Below are 23757 nucleotides of genomic sequence, written 5' to 3'. Positions count from 1 at the left end.
TCTGGTTAGGAAAACAGTGATGTCATTGTCTGCTAGACTCTTCTACTTCTCTTAAATAAATAAATAAACAAAATCAGAATATGGGAGAAGGGATTCTAAGTTAAATCAGAAGCAACAAGTGCACATTTATCATATTTTGAATTGGATTAGGTATCCAAATCCTTTTGGAAACCTTTGAGAACAGTGAAGATGGGATCAAAGTGAAAGATGCTGAAAGGAAATGTATCTGACAGCTTATGCAACCCCACTTCTTCACATACTCCAGTCTTATGCTATGTTAGTCAATCATTTATCAGTTAGATGTTGTAGTCTTCAGTGTTATAGAATGAAGGACCTATTTCTAGAATGATTTAGTACAAGAAATATAATGAAACTGAGTTCATGAAGGAAATTCTTTAGATCAATTCATGTTACTGTAGTCATTATTCTCATCAGAAGAAACATATTAAATATTGTCAAATTACAGTCTGCCATAATATTAAAATCATAATTGTTATTTTTTCCACACCCAACCCTTTTAATATAGTTTATATCCTTGTGATTGTAGCACTGCAAAAGTTCCCATTCATTTTCCTGATACTATCCACTCCAACCCCAATAGTGGTATTGTCTACTTCTTCAAGGTAAGAGCCATGAAAGAAAACAACATAAAGGGTGATTCTTATCAACATTTAAAAAACCATGAAGCAGTGTAGATGACACTATGTTTTCTGACGTCTTTTGGAAACGTGATCTGTTATAAGCATAAAGTTACAAAATTGTTGTCCTTGCTGCACCCAAACAAAAGCTGTTCTTATTTTGTGTTTCTCTCCTGTCCCTTCATTTTTTGTTTATGGGCTTTATTTAGTAGCAAACTTATAGGTCATTTACTGGTAGCAAGGTAATTTGGAAGCTTATGCTTGGGTAGATCATATAACTAATGAGGAAGTATTGAATAGGATTGGAGAGAAGAGAAGTTTGTGGCACAACTTGACCAGAAGAAGGAATCGGTTGGTAGGACATGTTCTGAGTCGTCAAGGGATCACCAATGTAGTATTGGAGGGCAGTGTGGAGGGTAAAAATTGTAGAGGGAGACCAAGAGATGAATACACTAAGCAGATTCAGAAGGATGTAGGTTGCAGTAGGCACTGGGAGATGAAGAAGCTTGCACAGGATAAAGTAGCATGGAGAGCTGCATCAAACCAGTCTCAGGACTGAAGACCACAACAACAAACAGCTTGTTTACTTGTGACACAATATGCTAGGTTTTTGTGTATTGTACTTTGCAAAATGGTTCAAATGGCTCTGAGTACTATGAGACTTAACACCTGAGGTCATCAGTCCCCTAGAACTTAGAACTACTTAAACCTAACTAACCTAAGGACATCACACACATCCATGCCCAAGGCAGGATTCTAACCTGCGACCGTAGCATGTACTTCGCAGTTTACTAGCAGAGACAGTGAGACTGGTAAATAAAAAATTTATATTATCACAAAGTGAACACATAATTGTTCACAATGAAAAAAATACTTCCAGCCAGATCCAGTACTCAAACCCTGAGCCCCATGTGCTAATTCCATACATGTAGGCCTGGAACCAACAGAATACTTGACTTGGTTTGAAATGATCTGGTGGGACAGAGTGATAGGCTCCACAAATGCACATGTGGTGAGGTATGCTATCTGGTGACATCACATGTTCAGCATTTGTCCACTTTTGGGCTATTTCCCAACATTTGTGGCCCAATATTTCTTATAGTAATTTACTTGTCCGAGTGTTATCTAATCTCATTCAAAATTTTTTAAATGTTGATAAGAAGCACATTGTATATCACCTGATATACAGTAACTGTTGTTCTTCCTTTATTGGCACCTGAAATGATAAGCAATAAATAGGGCAGGAAAAATCTATTATGGTAAACTACAAACCACCAAGTTGGAGACCAATGTCCTATTTTGGTAAGATTTATAAACAGTTAACAATGGCCTCAAGTAATACCAGGTCAAGAGTATATGATGGTACACTCATTTACCATACACAACACCAAATCAATAATGAACATTTTATCAATCAGTAGATAAGTTAACACAGTCCAATTCAATAAATATCCATGTCAGTACTCCTCCAGTTTCTCTTTTTGCTTTTGTTGAGTGTTGAAAGAAATACTCTTGTCATAACAGTATCAGCACCAAAATGAGCAGCTTCAGTAATGATAAACTCCACACAGTTGATCAAAGTATCACGACAAACTTGATCAAGCATCTGATTATGTAAGAGACAGCAATAGAACAACTAAAGCCTAGATAATATGTTTCTCTGAAAATCATTTTAGAGTTACAATTGAGTCAATGAAACTGTAGGGATATAATGTCAGAACACTTCACAACTGAAGTACAATGGAAAATGAATGACTAATAATTTAAATTGAAGGTAATTTAGTATTTAAGGGTATAGTTGCATAGAAAAATTTATTTGTCTCACCAAAATTATAAATTCTGTGTGATGATTAAAACAAATGTGAACACACTCCCATTGTTGTGCTAGCATAAGGGTAGTTTTCTAAAGCAGCTAAATCACTCACCTGTTCGCAAACTCAAAAATGAAATCATTCTTGGTGATGATAATATCAACTTGAAACAATGAAAAATCCAGGATTGAATGAAACAGTGTTATGAGAAGGAAAGTTGCTCCTCCCTATATGGTGGAGATGCTGAGTTGCAGGTAGGCAGAATAAAAGGACTACAAAAAATAAAGCTTTTGGCCATTATACACTTCATCAACAAGAGATGACAGACACACACACACACACACACACACACACACACACACACACACACACACACACGTTCTCAGGCAAATGAAACCACACTGCGAGCAGCAGCACCAGTGTATGATGGGAGTGGTGACTGTGTGGAGGTATGAAGGAGGCTGAGGAGGGGAGGGATAGCACCATGGGGGTAGTGGACAGTGAAGTGCTGCAGGTTAGACCGAAGGCAGGGGAGATGGGGGGGGGGGGGGTAGGAGTGCAAAAGGAGAGAAGTAAAAAGACTGGGTGGGTGTGATAAAATGATGGCTGTGTAGTGCTGTAAAGGGAATAAGGAAGGGGCTCAATGGATGAGGACATTGACTAACAAAGGGTGAGGCCAGGAAGGTTATGGGAATGTGGGGTGTATTGCACTGAAAGTTCCCACCTGCGCAATAGGTACTGATGTAGCAATCCTTGAGGTGGATGTCAACACCTAGGAAGGTGACTTGTTGGGTTGAGTAGGACCAGGTGAAGAAAATGTGGGAGAAACTGTTGAGATTCTGGAGGAATGTGGATAGGGTGTCCTCACCCTCGATCCACGTAGCAAAGATGTCATGAATTAATCTGAACCAGGTGATGGGTTTAGGATTCTGGTTTTTTTGGAAGAATTCCTCTATATGGCCCATGAATAGTTTGACATAGGATGGTGCCATGTGCGTGCGCATAGCCGTACCACAGATTTGAGTGTAGGTTGCGTCAAATCAGAAAGAGGTTGTTGGTCTGGAAATCTGTTGGTTGTTGGGAAAGGTAGTGTTCAATAGTAGTAAGGTCATGGGAATTAGGGATGTTAGTGTAAAGGGAGGTGGCATCAATAGTGATGAGCAGGGCACCATGAGGTAAAGGGACATTAACTGTGGAGAATCAGTGGAGGTTGGTATCTTTTATGTGGGAGGGTAGGTTCTGGGTAATAGGTTGGAGGTGTTGGTCTATGAGAGCAGAGACTGTCTCAGTGGGAGCACAGTAATTGGCCACAATGGAGCGTCCTGGGTGGTTAGGTTCATGGACTTTAGGTAGTGTGTGGAAGGTAGGAGTGTGCGGAGTGGTAGAGGTGAGTAGAGAGATGGACTCCAGGGAGAAGTTCTGGGATGGGCCTAAGGACTTGAGCAGTGACTCAAGATCTTGCTGGATTTCTGGAATGTGGTTACTGTGGCAAGGTTTGCAGGCATAATTATATGATGGCTGATGAAGTCCTTCTTCCAGGTAATTCTTGTGGTTCAAGACAACAGTGGTTGAGCCTTTGTCCACAGGTAGGATTATAAAGGCAGGATCAGTTTTTAGATGGTGAGTTGTAGTTATTTATGTGGATGTAAGGTTAGTTTGCATGTTGAGGGATTTGAGGAATAATGGTGAGACAAGCTTCAAAGTTAAGAAATTTTGGAAAGTAAACAGGGGTTGATTTGGGGGCAGTGGGAGCGGATCATGGTTGGATGGAGGAGTGAACTGAGTTAAGCAGGGTTCAATATTGGTCTTTGGTTGAGTCTGATAGGTAGGTTTGGTGGCGAAAAAGTGTTTCCACTGTAGGCACTGAAGGAGACAAATTCTTTAACAAGTCCTGCATGACTGAATTTGGGAAAGGGGCCAAAGGTGAGGCCTTTGGAAAGGACTGATATTTCTGTGGGGCTAAGGGTTCTGGAGGAAAAGTTCATGACTTTGTTATGGGTCTCTTTAGGTTCTGAATTATGTGGGGTGGTGACAGGGAGTTTTGAAGGGTGGGGTAATTGTAGTAGGTCTGTGAGATAGGGTTTGTCAGCTATGAGGGGACATGGAGGAGGTTTAGAGGTTGTTGTAGATGTGGTGGACAGTGAGCAGGAAGTGAGTATGATGGAGAGCTTTTTGAGGTGTTGTTGTGCATGTTGCTCAAGTTCCTACAGGGAAAGAGTTTCTATGTGTGTTATGGGTCCCAGGAATTTCAGATTACATAGCAGGAGAATTTTGTGCATGGAGAGAAGGTACTGCAAGGAGGTTTGGGTTTGGTTGATATGGTTTCTCAGGACTATGTTGGTGTGGTCTAAGGATTGGGAAAATCTGAATACGTGGAGGTCATTGTGGAAGGAGGAGTGGCAGCCAGGGATGGGTAATTTGATGGTAAGGCCATTAGGGGGTATTCCATGAACCAAGCAACAACACAGGAATAGTATGTGGGATTGGGATCTGGCTATGGACAAGGAACCCTTTCTGCATTGATGCAGATGTAAGCAGCAAGGCTCCACGGTGGTGGAAAAAATGGGAAAAATTACATAAATAACATTGAATTATGACCAAAAAAGTTTGCAAAAATAAAAGCAAATAAATGTGAAAATTCACGAAAGGATGAAATGGATGCAAAAGGGGGAAACAAGATGAAACCTGAGAGAGTTGATGATAGGTAAAGGTGAAAACTCACTAAAATTTGTGAGGTCATAAGGTTTGAAGTAAAGAATAAATAATAAAAATATGTATATTACTGTGGGTAGCAGATCTCTGGGTGTATAAGTGTGAAAAAGAGTGATGGCAGATGTGACTGGATGAGGTGGAATTATTGGGTGTAAACTAGGATGGAATAGAGAAAGAGTGAGTGGGAGGGTGGGTATTGGTTCGTAGGAGGAGATGCAAGATAATGTGGAACCGGAAAGGTGTGGGAAATAACCCATGAAAATAAGGGAGACTGACAAAGGGAGAGTGATCAATTTGAAAGTATAATAATGTGGGACATCTGTCGTGAGCAGCCGAGATGGTTGGTACAGTGTGGCTCTTACGTAGAACGTACAGTGCAGTTTGTAAGGCAACACGAGAAACACAGGAAAGAAGAGAAAGAAGGATGGAAATTAAGTATAGTAATGCATAAGAAAATAGTAACAAAGAAAAACAGCACTGGGTTAGGATCACAGAAAATCTGTAAGGCAAAAATCAGAAAACTGATACTCCAAGATGGTATGTAATAATATTATGAAAAAGGAAGTTCCTACTCACTACATAGTGGAGATGCTGAGTCATAGACAGGCACAACAAAGGGGCTGTCACAAATAAAGCTTTTGGCTATTAAGGCCCTCATCAACAACAGACGACACACATGCACGCACACACAAACACACACACGCACACACTCATGTAAACGCAACTCACACATGCAGTTGCAGTCTCCGGCAAATGAAACCACACTGCGAGCAGCAACACCAGTGCATGATGGAAGTGGCAACTGGGTGGTGGTAAAGAGGAGGCAGGGGTGGGGAGGGGGAGGGATAGCATGATGGGGGTGGTGTAAAGTGAAGTGCTGCAAATTAGACAGAGGGCTGGCGAGAGGAGCTGGGGGAGAAGTAGTCCAAAAGAAGAAAAGTAGAAAGACTGGATGTAATGGTGAAATTACGGCTGTCTAGTGCTGGAACGGGAACGGGGAAGGGTCTGGATGGGTGAGGACATTGACTGATGGATGATGAAGCCAGGGGGGCTATGGGAATATGAGATGTATTGCAGGGAAAGTTCCAACCTGTGCAATTCAGAAAAGCTGTTGTTGGTGAGAAGAACCCATATGGCACAGGCTGTGAAGCACTCATTGGAATGAAGGGTGTCATGTTTGCCAGCATGTTCAGCAACAGGATGGTCCACTTGTTTCTTGGCCACAGTTTTTCAGTGGCCATTCATGCAGACAGACAGCTTGCTCATTGTCATGCCTATACAGAATGCAGCACAGTGGTTGCAGCTTAGCTTATAGATCTCATGACTGGTTTGACAGGTAGCCCTGCCTTCGATGGGGTAGGTGAAGTTAGTGATGAAAATGGAGTAGGCAGTGATTGGAGGATGTATGAGACAGGTCTTGCATCTAGGACTAGTACAGGGGTATGAGGCATGAGGCAAGGGTTGGGAGCGGGGATGCGGGGGTTGTGTAAGGATGGACTGGTATATTGTGTAGATTCAGTGGATGGCAGAATACCACTGTGGTGAGGGAGGGGGGGGGGGGGGGAAGGATGGTGGGCTGCTGGGCATGACATTTCTCATTTCTGGGTGTGATGAGAGATAGTAAAAACCCTGGCAGAAAGGGTAATTCAGTTGCTCCAGTCCTGAGTTATACTGAGTTACAAGGGGAATGCTCCTCTGTGGCCAGACAGTGGGACATTGGGAGGTGGTGGGAGACTGGAAAGATAAGGAACAAGAGATTTGCTTTGTACAGGGTTGGGAGGATAATTACAGTCTGTGAAGGCTTCAGTGAGACCCTCAGTACATTTCGAGAGGGACTGCTCATTACTGCAGATACAACAACTACAGGTGGCTAGGCTGATGGAAGGGAGTACTGATGTAGCCATCTTTGAGGTGGAGGTCAACATCTAGGATGATGGCTTGTTGGGTTGAGTAGAACCAGGTGAAGAAAATGGGGTTGTAGTTTTTGAAGTCTGGAGTAATGTGGATAGGGTGCTCTCACCCTCGATCCAGATGTAGCAAAGATGTCAACTATGAATCTGAACCAGGTGAGGGGTTTCGGTCTCTGGGTTTTAGGAAGGATTCCTCTAGATGCCCATTAATAGGTTGGCGTAGGATGTTGCCATGTGGGTGCCCATAGCCCTACCCCAGATTTGTTTGAGGTAATACTTTCAAGGAGATGTATTTGTGAATGAGGATATAGTGGGTCATGACAACTAGGAAGGAGGTTGTTGGTTTGGAATCCATCGCACATTGGGAAAGACAGTTTTCAATAGCAGTAAGGCCGTGGGCATTAGTAATGTTAGTGTAAATGGAGATGGCATCAATAGTGATTAGCAGGGCAGTGTGGGGTAAAGGGCAGGAACTCTCGAGACTTAGTGCGATTACTATCTGGATCGAGAGTGAGGACATCCTATCCACATTCCTCCAGACTTCAACAACTTCAACCCCATTTTCTTCACCTGGTTCTACTCAATCGAACAAGACACCTTCTGGATGTTAACCTCCACCTCAAAGATGGCTACATCATTAACTCCATCCATATTGAACCTACTAACCACAAACAATACCTCCACATCGAAAGCTGCCACCCGGTCCTTACCAAGAAGTCCCTTACGTGCAGCATAGCCACCCGTGGCCACCACACCTGCAGTGATAAGTGGTTCCTCTAAAAACATACTGAGCGTCTCACTCAAGCCTACACAGACTGTTAACATCCTCCCAATCTCACACAAAAACAAGTTTTGCGTCTCTTGTCTGCACAGTCTCCCACCACCTCCCAAAGTTCCACTGTCTGGCCACTGAGGAGCATTCCACTTGTAACTCAGTACCACCCAGGACTGGAGGAACTGAATTACATTGTCCTCCAGGATTTCTTGTAGTGTCCATAAATGAGAAATTTCCTACCCAGCATCCTTCCACATCCCTCCCACGGTGGTATTCTGCCATCCACTGAACCTATCAATACACTCGTCCATCCTTACACAATCCGTGCTCCCCACCCCTTACCTCGTTTCTCATACTCCTCTAATAGATTCACGCCAAGAAACAAGTGGATCATCTTGTTGCTGATCACGCTCACAAACATGACTTCCTTCCAGAATGAGATTTTCACTCTGCAGTGGAGTGTGCACTGATATGAAACTTCCTGGCAGATCAAAACTGTCTTCCCGACCAAGACTCGAACTCAGGATCTTTGCCTTTCGCAGGCAAGTGCTCTACCATCTGAGCTACCGAAGCACAACTCACACCCAGTATTCACAGCTTTACTTCTGCCAGTATCTCGTCTCCTACCTTCCAAACTTTACAGAAGCTCTCCTGCGAACCTTGCAGAACTAGCACTCCTGAAAGAAAGGAAGTTTGGAAGGTAGGAAACGAGATACTGGCAGAAGTAAAGCTGTGAGTACCGGGTGTGAGTCGTGCTTTGGTAGCTCAGATGGTAGAGCACTTGCCCGCGAAAGGCAAAGGTCCCAGTTGGTTGGTTGGGTCTCATTGGGTTATAGAAGGACGGGGAAGGAAGTCGGCCGTGCCCTTTGAAAGGAACCATCCCGGCATTTGCCTGGAGCAATTTAGGGAAATCATGAAAAACATAAATCAGAATGGCCGGACGCGAGATTGAACTGCCATTCCATCAACTCAGTCATTTTACTTTTCTCCTTTTGCACTCCTACCCCCCATACCCCACCTCTCACTGTAAACCACCACCAACATGCTATCCCTCCCTCCCCCCCCCTCCCCCCCGGCCTCCTCCTTACACCCCCACAGGTACCACTCCAATCATGCACTGGTGCTGCTGCTTGCAGTGTGGTTTCATTTTCCTAAGACTACAGTTATGTGTATGAGCTGTGTTTGCGGTCATGCGTCTGTGTGTGTATGTGTATGTGCGTGTGTCTGTCATCTCTTGTTGACGAAGGCCTTAATGGTCAAAAGATTTATTTGTGACTATCCTTTTGTTGTGTCTATCTGCGACTCAGCATCTCCACTGTATACTGAGCAGCAACTTTCCTTTTAATAATAATGGTAGTATCAAGTTCTTGAGACACAATAAAGTTCAAAAGACATGAAACATGTAATTATCTTCATCTGCCTCACAGCTCTTCCAGATTACCTAATTAGAGTGGCAAAGAATTCTGTAGTCTAATAAATAATATTTTTGGTATATAAAACCAAAACAATTTCTAAATGGCATGTCAGATCACAAGGGACTGCTATGGACACTGTGTATCATTACCCAGATAGTTAATGCCTGTATAAACTTCAGACTAATAATCAAAGGAAGTCCACACATTTTAGCAGCTATGGACTGGGAAAGAATATATCAAACAAAACATGTTGTGGATTAATTCAGTCATTTGCTGATAAATCCATGTCCCTATCAGTGAAAGATTTCCTAAATGAACAAAAAATACGACTAACAGAAAATTACCAGTACACAGTAGTGACTTGCAGGAGAAATAAAAGAAAGGAAGAATTATGCATGGCTCAGCCAAAACTACAACTGATTCGAAGGTAAGACATAAATGTTACTGTATCATTCTAAAATGAGTTATTAAAAATGCTAGTAGTGCATACCTCAAGTTTTAAACTGAGTACTCAAGCAATAAAATCAAAACTATTTGTAGAGCCATGATAAAGAAACAGGTAGACGTAATAATAATATAGAATTAATCCATAATGACAGTACTGTAGATGACAGGGAGATTGATGCAGAAGTTGTAAATGATCATTTATTAAAATCAGCGGATTACACTGATTACAAAGGAGACAAAGAGAGAGCTATGACGCTTATGCACAAAATAACAGCACAGGTGAAATGTGAACAGATGTGTGCATTTCGTGTTTCAGTAAATAAAACTGAGTAGATGGTTAGATCCATGAAAAAACAAAACTCCACAGTTTTCTGTCGGATTTTCATTGAGTTCTTTCAACAAGAAACTATCACGAACAAACTCAGATACACAACTGCAAACAACTACGTGAGAAAAATATTACAATTACATCTTGACAACACTATTAAAAACTCTAAAAATGCTTACATTCTGCAAGAATGTTAACCATCTTAGTAAATGTAGTGAACAAAAGCCAGTTTGTTCAACAAAAGATACCTCAAACAAACAGGTCATTTTCTGAGTTTCCAATTAACTCTAGAATCCGTAAATATTAAAATTACTCCTATTAGAACTGTTTCCGAAAATTCCAAGGACTTGGACTGTGAGAACCACATGATTTTGTTTAAGAAAGCATATCTTTACAACTTAATGGAAGAAGAAAGGATATGGCTTAAACAATGTATGAGTGGTAGACAGGAAAGGTATTCTAAACAATGTAGAAGGAAGAAAGTCAAATTGGGCTAGGGTACCATGATCTGTGGAGTCCTAGAATGTTCTGTACTGGGTCATTTGCTTTTTGTTATATTTGTGAATGGCCTGTGAGTGTGCACAAGTTACAAAACGTGTCACACCCATGTTGTTGTTGTTGTTGTGGTTGTTGTTGTGGTCTTCAGTCCAGAGACTGGTTTGATGCAGCTCTCAATGTTGCTCTATCCTGTACAAGCTTCTTCATCTCCCAGTACCTACTGCAACCTACATCCTCCTGAATCTGTTTAGTGTATTCATCTCTTGGTCTCCCTCTACGATTTTTACCCTCCACACTGCCCTAAAATACTAAATTGGTGATCCCTTGATGCCTCAGAGTATGCCCTACAAATTGATCCCTCCTTCTAGTCACATTGTCCCACAAGTTTCTCTTCTCTCCAATTCTATTCAATACGTCCTCATTAGTTATGTGATCTACCGATCTAATCTTCAGCATTCTTCTGTAGCACCACATTTCGAAAGCTTCTATTCTCTTCTTGTTTAAACTATTTATCATCCACATTTCACTTCCATAAATGACTACACTCCATACAATTACTTTCAGAAACAACGTTAATAAATTTCTCTTCTTCAGAACCGCTTTCCTTGCCATTTCCAGTCTACATTTTATATCCTCTCTACTTCAACCATCATCAGTTATTTTGCTCCCCAACTAGCAAAACTCATTTACTACTTTAAGCATCTAATTTCCTGATCTAATACCTGCAGCATCATCCAATTTAATTTGACTCCACTCCATCATCCTCATTTTGCTATTGTTGATGTTCATTTATATCCTCCTTTCAAGACACTGTTCTGTTCAGCTGCTCTTCCAGGTCCTTTGCTGTCTCTAAGAGAATTACAATGTCATCGGCGAACCTCAAAGTTTTTATTTTTTCTCCATGGATTTTAATTCCTACTCCAAATTTTTCTTTTGTTTCCTTTACTGCTTGAGGAATATACAGATTGAATAACATTGGGGATAGCCTACAACCCTGTCTCACTCCCTTCCCAACCACTGCTTCCCTTTCATGACCCTCAACTATTATAACTGCCATCTGGTTACTGTATAAATTGTAAATAGCCTTTTTCTCCCTGTATTTTACCCCTGCCACCTTCAGAATTTGAAAGAGAGTATTCCAGTCAACATTGTCAAAAGTTTTCTGTAGGTCTACAAATGTTAGGAATGTAGGTTTGCCTTTCCTTAATCTATTTTCTGAGAGAAGTCGTAGGGTCAGTATTGCCTCACGTGTTCCAACATTTTTATGGGATACAAACTAATCTTACCCGAGGTTCGCTTCTACCAGTTCTTCCATTCATCTGTAAGGAATTCATGTTAGTATTTTGCAGCCGTGGCTTATTAAACTGATAGTTCAGTAATTTTCACATCTGTCAGCACTTGCTTTCTTTGTGATTGGAATTATTATATTCCTCTTGAAGTCTGAGGGTATTTCGCTTGTCTCATACATTTTGCTCACCAGATGGTAGAGTTTTGTCAGGACTGGCTCTCCCAAGGCGGCCAGTAGTTCCAATGGAATGTTGTCTACTCCCAGGGCCTTGTTTCGACTAAGGTCTTTCAGTGCTCTGTCAAACTCTTCATGCAGTATCATATCTCCTATTTCAGCTTTATTTACATTTTCTTCCATTTCTATAATATTGTCTTCAAGAACATCACCCTTGTATAGACCCTCTATATACTCCTTCCACCTTTCTGCTTTCCCTTCTTTGCTTAGAACTGGGTTTCCATCTGAGCTCTTGATATTCATGCAAGTGGTTCTCTTTTCTCCAAAGGTCTGTTTAATTTTCCTCTGGGCAGTATCTATCTTACCCCTAGTGATATGTGCCTGTACATCATTACATTTGTACTCTAGCCATCCCTGCTTAGCCATTTTGCACTTCCTTTCAATCTCAGTTTTGAGACATTTGTATTCCTTTTTGCCTGCTTCATTTACTGCATTTTTATATTTTCTCCTTTCATCAATTAAACTCGATATCTCTTCTGTTACCCAAGGATTTCTATTAGCCCTTGTCTTTTTACCTACTTGATCCTCTGCTACCTTCACTATTTCATCTCTCAAAGCTACCAATTCTTATTCTACTGTATTTCTTTCCCCCATTCTTGTCAATCATTCCCTAATGCTCTTCCTGAAGTTCTCTACAAACTCTGGTTCTGTCAGTTTATCCAGGTCCCATCTCCTCAAATACCCACCTTTTTGCACTTTCTTCAGTTTTAATCTACAGTTCATAACGGATAGATTGTGGTCAGAGTCCACATCTGCCCCTGGAAATGTCTTACAATTTAAAACCTGGTTCCTGAATCTCTGTCTTACCATTATATAATCTATCTGAGACCTTCCAGTATCTCCAGGCTTCTTCCATGTATACAACCTTCTGTTATGTTCTTGAACCAAGTGTTAGCTATGATTAAGTTACGCTCTGTGCAAAATTCTACCAGGCGGATTCCTCTTTCATTCCTTATTCCCATTCCATATTCACCTACTACATTTCCCTCATTTCCTTTTCAGACTATCGAGTTCCAGTTACTCACGACTATTAAATTTTCGTCTCCCTTCACTATCTGAATAATTTCTTTTATCTCATCATACACTTCATCGGTCTCTTCGTTATCTGTGGAGCTAGTTGGCCTTTAAACTTGTACTACTGTGGTAGGCATAGGCTTCGTATCCACCTTGGCCACAATAATGCATTCACTATGCTGCTTGTAGTAGCTTACCCACATTCCTATTTTCCTGTTCATTATTAAACCTATTCCTGCATTACCTCTATTTGATTTTGTATTTATAAGCCTGTATTCACCTGACCAGAAGTCTTGTTCCTCCTGCCACTGAACTTCACTAATTCCCACTGTATCAAACTTTAACCTATCCATTTCCCTTTTTAAATTTTCTAATCTACCTGCCCAGTTAAGTGATCTGACATTCCACACTCCCATCCATAGACTGCCAGTTTTTTCTCCTGATAACAACGTCCCCCTGAGTAGTCCCTGCTCAGAGATCCAAATGGGGGCTATTTTACCTCTGGAATATTTTATCCAAGAGGATGCCATCATCATTTAACCATAAAGTAAAGCTGCATGCCCTAAGGATAAATTACAGCTGTAGTTTCCCCTTGCTTTCAGCCGTTCGCAGCACCAACACAGCAAGGCCGTTTTGGTTAGAGTTACAAGGTCAGATCAGTCAATCACCCAGACTGTTGTGCCTGCAACTACTGAAAAGGCTGCTGCCTCTCTTCTGGAGCCACGAGTTTGTCTGGCCTCTCAACAGATACCCCTCTGTTGTGGTTGCACGTACAGTACGGCTATCTGTATCGCTGAGGCACGAAAGCCTCCCCACCAACGGCAAAGTCCATGGTTCATGGGGGGGGGGGGGGGGGGGGGGGTTCACACCCATAAGACTACAATTAGCAGAATTACAGAAAATGTCTTATATCTGTATATTCTGACATTTTGGGGAATGGAACTCTCTTCTAGAAAAAAAAAAAAAAAACAAAAAAACAACAAGGATTCTGCAAACAGAGATCTTGGAAAACTCAGCTTACTCTGTTCATCCATAAGATCCAGAGCATCAAAGAAATTGGCATTCAAGATGCCACTATGCTTCTTGACTCAAGGAAGGCAATTGATAGCATTCTGCTCTGTTGTTTAGTGAAAAATGTGAGCTTACTGCATACCTGACCCAATTTGTGCTTGGATTCTAGACTTGCTTGAAGATAGAACTCTATATGTAATGTCTATAAAAATAAAGCAGTGCCAGAAGACTGAGGCGGACTGCAAGAAGACTTTCAGAGGATTGATGAATGGTGAAGGGAGTGTAAGTTCACCCTGAGCATAAATAAAAATAATTTATTGCATGTATATAATAGAAGAAATCCCCTACTGTACAATTTTAGCATTGATGACAAATTACTGAACACAGTAACTGCCATAAATTACTTACAGTCCAGAGTGACCAAAAGTGGAATAATGACATAAAGCAGATATTAACAGGTATTATGAAAGGCAGATTCCAGTCTGAGATTGATAAGAAGAACCTTAAAGAAATTTAATGTATCCAGCAAACAATAGAAGTTCCAGGTCTGAGATGGCAGAGATGGTGGTCACGTATTTGTGAGGTTTGCTTGCTTGTGTGAGAGAATGTGTGTATAATTCCTTTTCTGAAGAATGGTTTGGCTGAAAGCTAAGTGTGTAACAGTCTTTTTTGTTGAGCCTATCTGTAACCCAACATGTCATCCTTATGGTGAGTAGCAGTCTGTCCTTTTCCTTTAATTTGTCCATGAATGATGTGCTTTATAAAACACTTGTTTTACCAAATCTTGAGTATTACTGATCAGTCTGGGAGCATTGCCATGTTACATTAATAGTAGAGGTAGACAAGATCTAATGAAAAGTTGCACGTATCATTATAGGATGAGTTACTCAGTGGCAGAGTCTTAAGGAAATCGTCAACAATCTCTCATGGCAGACAATACGAGACAGTGATAGATAGTCTCTGATACATTGTGATCTATTGAATATGGCACGAACTCGGGTTTCTCACCACGTAAACTGTGGCTCTGTTGTGGCCTGATGGGAACCACTGTGTTTTCGATAATGTGTGCTATCATAAGGTCCAATACCCAGCCCCTGTCGTCTCATTTAAGAACAGATTTGGTGAATTGTGGATAGTTAACAGTCGCCGAGAACCGCAGATCCTTCCAAGATGCATGTGTGTAGCAAATGCTCAGCCATTAACTGAACAACAGCTGAGCATCATAGAAACCTCTCATGCCAAGTCAGTGGGTGAAATTAGCACTACCACTATGAGACAAGATCTTCTAGCTCGAGTATCGCCAGATCTCACTAAGGAACAACAGAAGAAGCTACTTGCCATTCTTCAAGAGTTCTCTGAATGCTTCAATCCACAGGTGAAGAGCACATTAGGCAAACTGATGATGAGGCACTAGATTAGCACTGGAGACCATCAACCACTAAGCCACAGAGCACACCATGTGTCAGCAACAGAACATCGAATAATTCGCAACGAGGTAGCAAAATGATAAAGAATGAAATCATTCAGCCTGCGCAGAGCCCATGATCATCACCAGTGGTTCTCGTGAGGAAGAAGGATGACAGTTGGCACTTTTGTGTTGATTACAGGGAGCTTTCGAAGATAACTAAAGAGGACATTTACCCTCTTCCACAAATTGACGATATGTTAGATTGTCTGAAGGGCGCTAAATTTTTCTCAACCAAGGGCATGTATTTGGGATACTGGCAAATCGAAGTAGATGCAGCTGATCATGAGGTAACTGCATTTATCACCCGGAGGGTCTGTATGAGTTTAAGGTAATGCCATTTGGTTTTTGTAATGTACCGGCCACTTTTGAATGGAAGATGGATAATCTTCTAAGGCACCTTAAATGGGCGATGTGTCTTTGTTATTTAGATGACATTATAGTGTTCTCAGAGAAATATGATGAACATACAAAAAGACTGAGAGTCATTCCTAAGTGTCTCCAACAAGGTGGACTGAAACTTAATCCAAGAAAGTATCTCTTTGGAGCAAAAGAAACCAAAATACTTGCACACCTTGTGTCAAACGAAGGTGTGAGGCCAGACCCAGAAAAGGTGATATCTATAATGGAATTTCCTATTCCTAAATGTATTAGAGATGTGAGAAGCTTCCTTGTATTATGTTCTTATTACCACTGTTTTATCAAAGGCTTTTGTATTAAAGACAGGCCACTCCAAGCATAGTTAAAAGCTGATGCTAAATTTATCTGGCATGGTGCTCAACAAGATTCTTTCAATGTGCTGTGAAAACCTCATGACTGACCCTGTACTTGGTCTGTATGATGAGAGAGCACCTACAGAACTACACACAGATGCTAGTGAGTATGGGATCATTGCTGTTCTGGTGCAAATTTTATATGGAAAAGGGAAGGTTATAGCCTATGCTTTTAGGACACTTACAAAAGCCAATAGAAACTACTCAACTACAGAAAGAGAATGTGATCTGGGTCGTGTGCAGATTTCGACAGTATCTCTATGGAAGGTCATGCACAGTGGTCACACACCATCATTCACTTTGTTGGTTGACAGGTCTTAAGGATCCAAGAGGGTGACTCGCCAGGTGGGCACTATGTCTTCAAGAGTATGACATTACCATAGTGTACTAAAGTGGAAGAAAACACCAAGATGCCAACTGTCTCTCAAGAAACCCTGTGAAAGACTATCAAGACTTTGAAGAAGATAGTGACTGTCTCACTGCACTCCAGGATCTCTCTGCAGAGCAGAAGAAGGACACCAAGATATCTCAAATTATGCTTGCCTTATATCAGTCACAGGATGTGAAAGGACAATTTAAGGTGGTTGATGGTGTACTTTCAAGAAAAACTTTGATCCGTTTGGAAAGACATGGCTGCCAATGATTCCTAAACACATGTGCTTAGATATTCTACAGAGATTCCATGACACACCTGACACCAGACATTTAGGATTTCTTAAGATATACAATAGAATCCGCAAGAAATTTTTCTGGCCAGGTTTATTTAGGAGTGTCCATCACTGTGTGTCGCACTCTCGAGAGTACCAGAGAAGAAAGGCAGTTCTTCAGAAACCACCTGGCCAATTCATACCAATTCCACCAGGCAAAACGCATTTCCATAGTGTTGGTATTGACCTCGTTGGACGATTTACAATGTCTGCTAGTGGTAACAGATGGATTACTGTTTGCACTAATTATCTGACACGCTATGCCATTACAAAAGACGTGAAAACAGCTGAAGCATCTGAGGTAGCTAAATTCATCATAGAAGACATTGTATCAGAACACAGTGCCCCAATACTGTTAATTATGGACTGAGGTTGTTAATTATGGACCAACGGAAAGTTTTTCAGTCGAACCAGTGGTCATGTGTGTGTCAGTTGCTTTCGTGTGAATGTGTGTGTGTGTGTGTGTGTGTGTGTGTGTGTGTGTGTGTGTGTGTGTTTGTGTGTGTGTTGTCTACTCCAGAATAAGGCCATTTGGCCAAAAACTTACTTGTTTAGTGGTCTTTTTGTTGCAGCTGTCTGAAACTCCATGACTTGTTGAGTTTTCATAATACTGTCATTATTCCAACCTGGATTTTCCATTGTTAGACTTCTTAAAACGTTGTTTTTATGCTTTTTTTGGGCATTTTAAATGTGTGAATACAAGATTTGTTTCATTTTGCTTCAAGTTCGGTAGAAATTCTATAGTACTACATCTCAAAATCTGCAGTTCAGTCTTTTTTTTCCCTTTTTGAAGAGCTGCAGCATATTGGTGCTTACCATCACATATCAAGCACTGATTACAGGTAACTCTGCATCTCTCTCTATGACAAATTTATCATCATAATATAAATAAAATGTTGCTAATCTTTTTACATAAAACTCACAAATGCAGCTACTGCACCTTACCAGTGAGCAATATGGATCACTTAATCTGTAGTCAAGTGTGAGAGTTTGTAGCATTTTAAACAATGATGCATGGTCAAATTTGCAGGGGTCAGCAGATATAAATTCTTCCATTCCATGCTTTCGTGCACGATCAGCATCTGAAATGGCAGATGAAAGAGGCATAAATATGTTTTAGGAAACTGAAAATAAGTAGGGTGGCATTTGCTTACAATGAATTTCTACCTACCACCTTGGATTTTTGATATGGTAGAGTTCTTCCCAGCAGGAGTAATAGGAGGAGTAGGCTTATGTGACTGCCCAGTAGCTCTATACATGGCCATGACCCATAAATGACACTCATTCTCATCATCACTTGCATAAAGTATGCTGTCCCCTTCTCGCACTGCATTGAAGAAGAAACGTCCGCCTTCCAAATCTGGAATAGTATGAGATTCTATGTCCATTTCAGAAGTTTCCAGAAAAGATATTGATGTTTACTTACAGATTATGTAGTTAGTTGCATAGGTGAATGTTTATGAGTTACACTGCTCTCCCATTACTGTCTTCACCCATCTCTTCCCAAAAACTTACACCCCTCCCCCCACCACACACACATACACAGGCATGCACACAGACAAAACAAAGTAGACAGAGGACCACCAAACAGTAAGCTCAAACGACACATAATTATATACAACACCAACACTCTACACAGTATGAGCAAGATACTAAAATTACAGGGACTCAACACAGAATGACAATAAATGTGTGTGCTCATGCATGCATGGACATATGCACACACACACACACACACACACACACACACACACACACACACACACATTTTCAATGTTTTGTAGCTATAATAAGACAGAAACTGATGACAGAAAAACTGTGTGCCCTAGAAAAATAAAATAAAATGTATATTTCAAACTTAAAACACTCCTGTGAACATAATAATTGTCTTAAATGCTCTAACATAACAATAACAAACGAAATGATAGCATCAGCAAACTTTCTGTATACATGTTTTTTGACATCGTCATAGCTTTAGTTTACATATACGGTGTACTTTTCTTGCCAGTAAAAAGGAATAAAAATTGAGGCTAAATAATTATGTTTCCTGTTAGAAGAACAATTTTATATAAAAGACTTAATATACTTTGTTTTACAGCAGGTCATTACAATATGAAATAATTTATTAAATAGCAGCACTTCTCAATTACTAAGTGCTTCAGACTATTCTTTAAGATACGGAAATTAGCCATCTTAACATCAGACATTAGTCTAATACTAAAAAAAAAGGCCCCATTACATGTGGGCTGTGGTCTGTAGCCTTTTTTTTAACCTGTATTTTTTAGAAAGGATTCCTTTCTCCATGTTTTGTAGTTATGTACAATCTTAGACATAATACCTGGTTGCTGGCTGGCTGTCAGACTAAGGCAGGGTCATTTGCTTGAGACAACCAGTAAAAGTGGTCAACCCTTATATACATAAGTTTGGCTATATGCACAAGTTAGCAACACCATAAGATATGGAAGTGTCTGGAAGAATGTTGTCTTCTTCTCAAGTAGTTGTGGTACTGTATCACCTTGTGCTCTAGTGGTAAATGTTGAGCAATGTAGACAAAGTTGCGAGTCCACATACCCTACGTCCTCTATTTGTTTAACAGCATTTTGGCTGTCTGCTGATGTTACCTGTCTGATGGAACTTCAAAGATAATTTGCATCACTTTATAACCCACAAATAATAGCAAAAATATTCAGAAACAATTTCTCGAACCAATCCATGCATCAAGATGAGAACAGTTCACACTCAAGAGATTACCCATCCTACAGCAGCCACAGCTGCCACACACCACCTGTCATCAACATCAGGCACCATCTGAGCAGGTGAAGCATTGTGGCATTATGAATATATTTATCAATTGTCTTTTCTTATTTGAAGCTTTTACATTTATTTTGAAGTAATGAATGTTGTTTAGGCATTGCTAAATAGAATCACAAGTGGAAAAAGTACTAAAACTGGTGACATATTATTGGCATTGTGTTTAATTGAGGGCTGAAGGTAGAAGAATCATCTCAAAACCTCAGTACTGGGTACGGAGTGAGTGCTTTTGCAGACAACACAACAGATGAGGATTTTCTTGTTAGGAGAATGAAATGAATGATTTTTCCACATCCAGGAAGTCACATTTACTGACATATTATTGAACTGCAACAGTTTAACCTTTGTACAACATTTGCATTCAATAGACAGGTTTCAGAAGTTTTCTGCATGAGTACTACATGACCTAATTCAAGGCAACAAAAATCAAATGGTGATAATTACTACATTTTTGCTTGAACACCATTAGTTCACTTATTGAGCATTGCTATGCACTGTGATGATGAGTTGCTATGCCTTTATGCTAGCATCTCTGGAAGAAATTAATGCCTAACAAAAGACATGTCGCCTACTCAAACTAAGGGTAGTTTGAACATAATGGTTTGCAACCTGTGATATGCAGTAAAAAATCCTTCCCATTTGTGTGTCCATCCCATCTGGTAACTGTTGCCAACAACTCAACATTATTCAAACTGTTTTAGACAATGTGAGAAAGTGATCAGTTTCTGTCTGATGTTTACTGTTGTGTTTAGTACAACAAAGACAAACTTCCATTATATAAGTTCTGTGCTAATACAAGTGAAACACAACTTACCATGATTACATTGTGACAACAGTCTATTTAAGTAAATCATAAGTAGCCTATATTGGTATGAATTAGTAAGCTATTACTCACTTTTGGCTTTGAAAAGGTCTATGCTAAGTTACTGTCCTGTGTCATACTCACATAGTATGGCAATGTGGCATTACAGAAATAAAATTGTGTAGTCATACACACCAAAAATCATTTTGGCAGAAGCAGAAAGAGGCAATGTCAATAAATTGCACAGCACCTTCAGTTTTTCTGCTGTTGATCTACGAGGTTCTGGAGGAAGCATTAAAATTTTAGCTGGAGAAGATTTCTTAAGATTTCCTCATTGAGTTTTTATGTGGGTGCTAGTAGCACTGTAACAAAAGGGCTAAAAAACTGGCCATCAATGAGACTGACACCACAAGCCAATGTATCCTACACCTTACATGCATCCATTTTGGTGCTTCCTTTTTTTTCTAGCCCCCATCGCACCCCTACAGCCCATCCATGTGCTCACCAGATAATGACTTCATTGGCTTGCTTACCTCAGTTATATTAATATTTTTCTTAATTAATGACATCATTCTCATTAAAATTACATAAATACTTCTGTTTATCATAAGCCTAAAACTTCTTTTAAAGATGTTTTTATTTGTAAGGCATGTTTAAATTTATTTTTATTTATATATGTTTTTTTATTTTAAAAGGCATATCCTTAAAAGTTTTCTTCATTTTAAATAAATATAATTTATGGTAAATGGATAATAAATGAATTAATAATGAGTCCCCTTTCACACAGTCCTTAGAACCATTATTTGAGACCACATGCCTATATGTACATAACCAAGCAGACAGTAAGTCAAACTTCTTGATGTTTCAATAAGCAAAATTGTCAAAAGCTAATATTGACACAGTTTCTATGACTATGTGAAGTAAAGTCCTGCACTCAGTTGCTATGGAAGGAAATGAACTCATTTCTCTTCAGCTAAGTAATATTAAATACGTGTTGTTCTTCTTGTGATAACAACAATAACTAAAAATATCTGAGACCATTCTTGGTATTTCAGACATTTGGATATACGATGGCAACCTCCCAAGATTTAAGTTATATAATTTAATAGTGTAATCTGCTCTTTTTTCATCACATAATAAAAATACTGACTGCTGATCCATGTATGAGTGCTATTCTTCATAGGCCTCAGAGCTAGCAAAAAGATGCAGTATTTGTCTCTCATCTATTGGCCCAGTTGTTGCTACAACAGAGATAAACAGAATATGAGAGATGAGATTAGTTTGAAGTTAGGCATAGAAGACTTTTCTGAACTCAAAACCATAAATTGTTAATCTTATCTCACATCCTAAAGGGAAACTCACAAAGATTTAGCAATACAATCATGTGCCATCCACAAAGTAGCTCATCAGTCATAGAATTGCCAAACATATTCTACATTGTTGCCAACATTCAGTTACACTGCCACCAGGAAGACTTCCAAGTAATATACTCTCTGAGTCAGTTCAGAAATCACTACAACTTCTGACTCAAAAAGATGTGGGTGCCAAGGGTTGGAATACCAAAAAGGCTTTCCGTGATTTCCCTAAATTGCTACAGGCAAATGCCGGGATGGTTCCTTTGAAAGGGCATGGCTGACTTCCTTCCCTGTCCTTCCCTAATCTGATGAGAGTGATGACCTCGCTGTCTGGTCTCCATCCCTAAAACAACCCAACCCAACCAAAAGTATATGGCACTTAATTTTATCCCCATATTAGTAATTAGGTTCAGGGGCTGGATCTTGTTACAAATAACACTCAGATACATCCTCTGCAGAGGAATGGAAAGGAAAGCAAAGGAGGAAAGGAAAGGAAAGGAAAGGAAAGGAAAGGAAAGGAAAGGAAAGGAAAGGAAAGGAAAGGGACTGTTGATGTCAGCTGCATTGGCACCTTTCACAGAATCAGTTGCAACAAGTAACAATGTGTGCAGGACTGAGGTCACCAACTTACCAGGCAGATGTGCACCACTTGGACACACTGTTCATTGCAACTGTGTGGACTATCTTGGCGCTCATCTCACCTGACACACATTCCCATGCAGTGCCATGTATCCATAGTCCCTGTCCATATGCACCATGCTCTCAACTTTGAGATTCCCACAGGAGGTCAGACTTAATTGTGCATCCACACTGAAGAAAGTGGATTTGCTGCACATCGAGGTGAATCAATTATATATGAACATGTGGTGACTGCTCTTCCAGACATGTCTGAAAGAACAGACACCATGCATTCATATATAACTTACCTTCTTCAGTGTGGATTCACAATGACATCTGACCTATTGCATGAATCTCACAGTAGCAAGCATTGAGGACATGAGCAGGTACTGTGGATAGGTGGCACTGTGTGGTAACATGAGTTGGCTGAGAGGCATGTCAAGATAGTCTGTGAAGTTGCAACAAACCCTGTGTCCATGTGGCACAGTGGTTAACACTACCACCAAGTAGGCAGGGGATTTTGTGTTCAAATCCCTGTCCAGCTCACATTTCTGCTCATCACTGCTGATTCCACATAAAGTCTCAAGGCAGCTGACATCAATAGTCCCCTTCCCTTTCCTTTCTTTCTCTCCCCTCCACCTTCAATTTGCGTATAATTTATCATAGCTGCAGCTTCTGTGTGGTGTCTGCTGTTTTGGTAATGTCCGAGAGAACAGACACCACACGTTCATATGTAATGAAAACTGTGAAGCTCATTCATCACATGAGATTGACATTTTTTTACTGTTCCAACACTTATACTGTAAACATTATGAGCAGGTAACATGTCATAATCATTATAGGCTTCGAAGATAATTTTCTTAAGAAGGCTATCACTGGCACTATCCCTGAGACTGAGGAACACAAATGAGAATGTAACAACAATGCACTGATTGTAAAATGTGAACACCCATAGAGAGAGATTTTGTAAGCTGTGAACAACATATTGATCCATGTCAACAAAGTCTTCTGTGCATTGAAATGATGACCAAAAAATTGGGTGCAAAAAGGCTTGGAGAAAATCAGACCAGCTAACATGAAAGAAGAATAGGTTGTTACCAGAATGCTGACAGTAATGTCTAGAATAAGTCACCTCTAAGTAAATC

The 23757-nt window shown here is 40.3% G+C and overlaps 1 protein-coding gene across 1 annotated transcript in view; it reads right to left on the bottom strand.

The window, feature by feature from the left end:
• LOC126297751 (calcium-dependent secretion activator-like) overlaps positions 1-23757 on the bottom strand; it is a 1391877-nt gene that overhangs the window by 512878 nt on the left and 855242 nt on the right. Inside the window, exons 16-17 of the mRNA XM_049988921.1 lie at positions 18198-18386; positions 17972-18108 (exon numbers count right to left, since the gene is read on the bottom strand). Coding sequence (XP_049844878.1) covers positions 17972-18108; positions 18198-18386 — 326 coding nt within the window. The remainder of the gene's footprint in view (positions 1-17971; positions 18109-18197; positions 18387-23757) is intronic.

Source organism: Schistocerca gregaria, chromosome X (assembly GCF_023897955.1).
Source record: "Schistocerca gregaria isolate iqSchGreg1 chromosome X, iqSchGreg1.2, whole genome shotgun sequence".
NCBI lineage: Eukaryota > Metazoa > Arthropoda > Insecta > Orthoptera > Acrididae > Schistocerca > Schistocerca gregaria.
The sequence above is the reverse complement of the archived record's forward strand: the minus strand, read 5'-3'. Positions and strand labels throughout refer to the sequence as shown.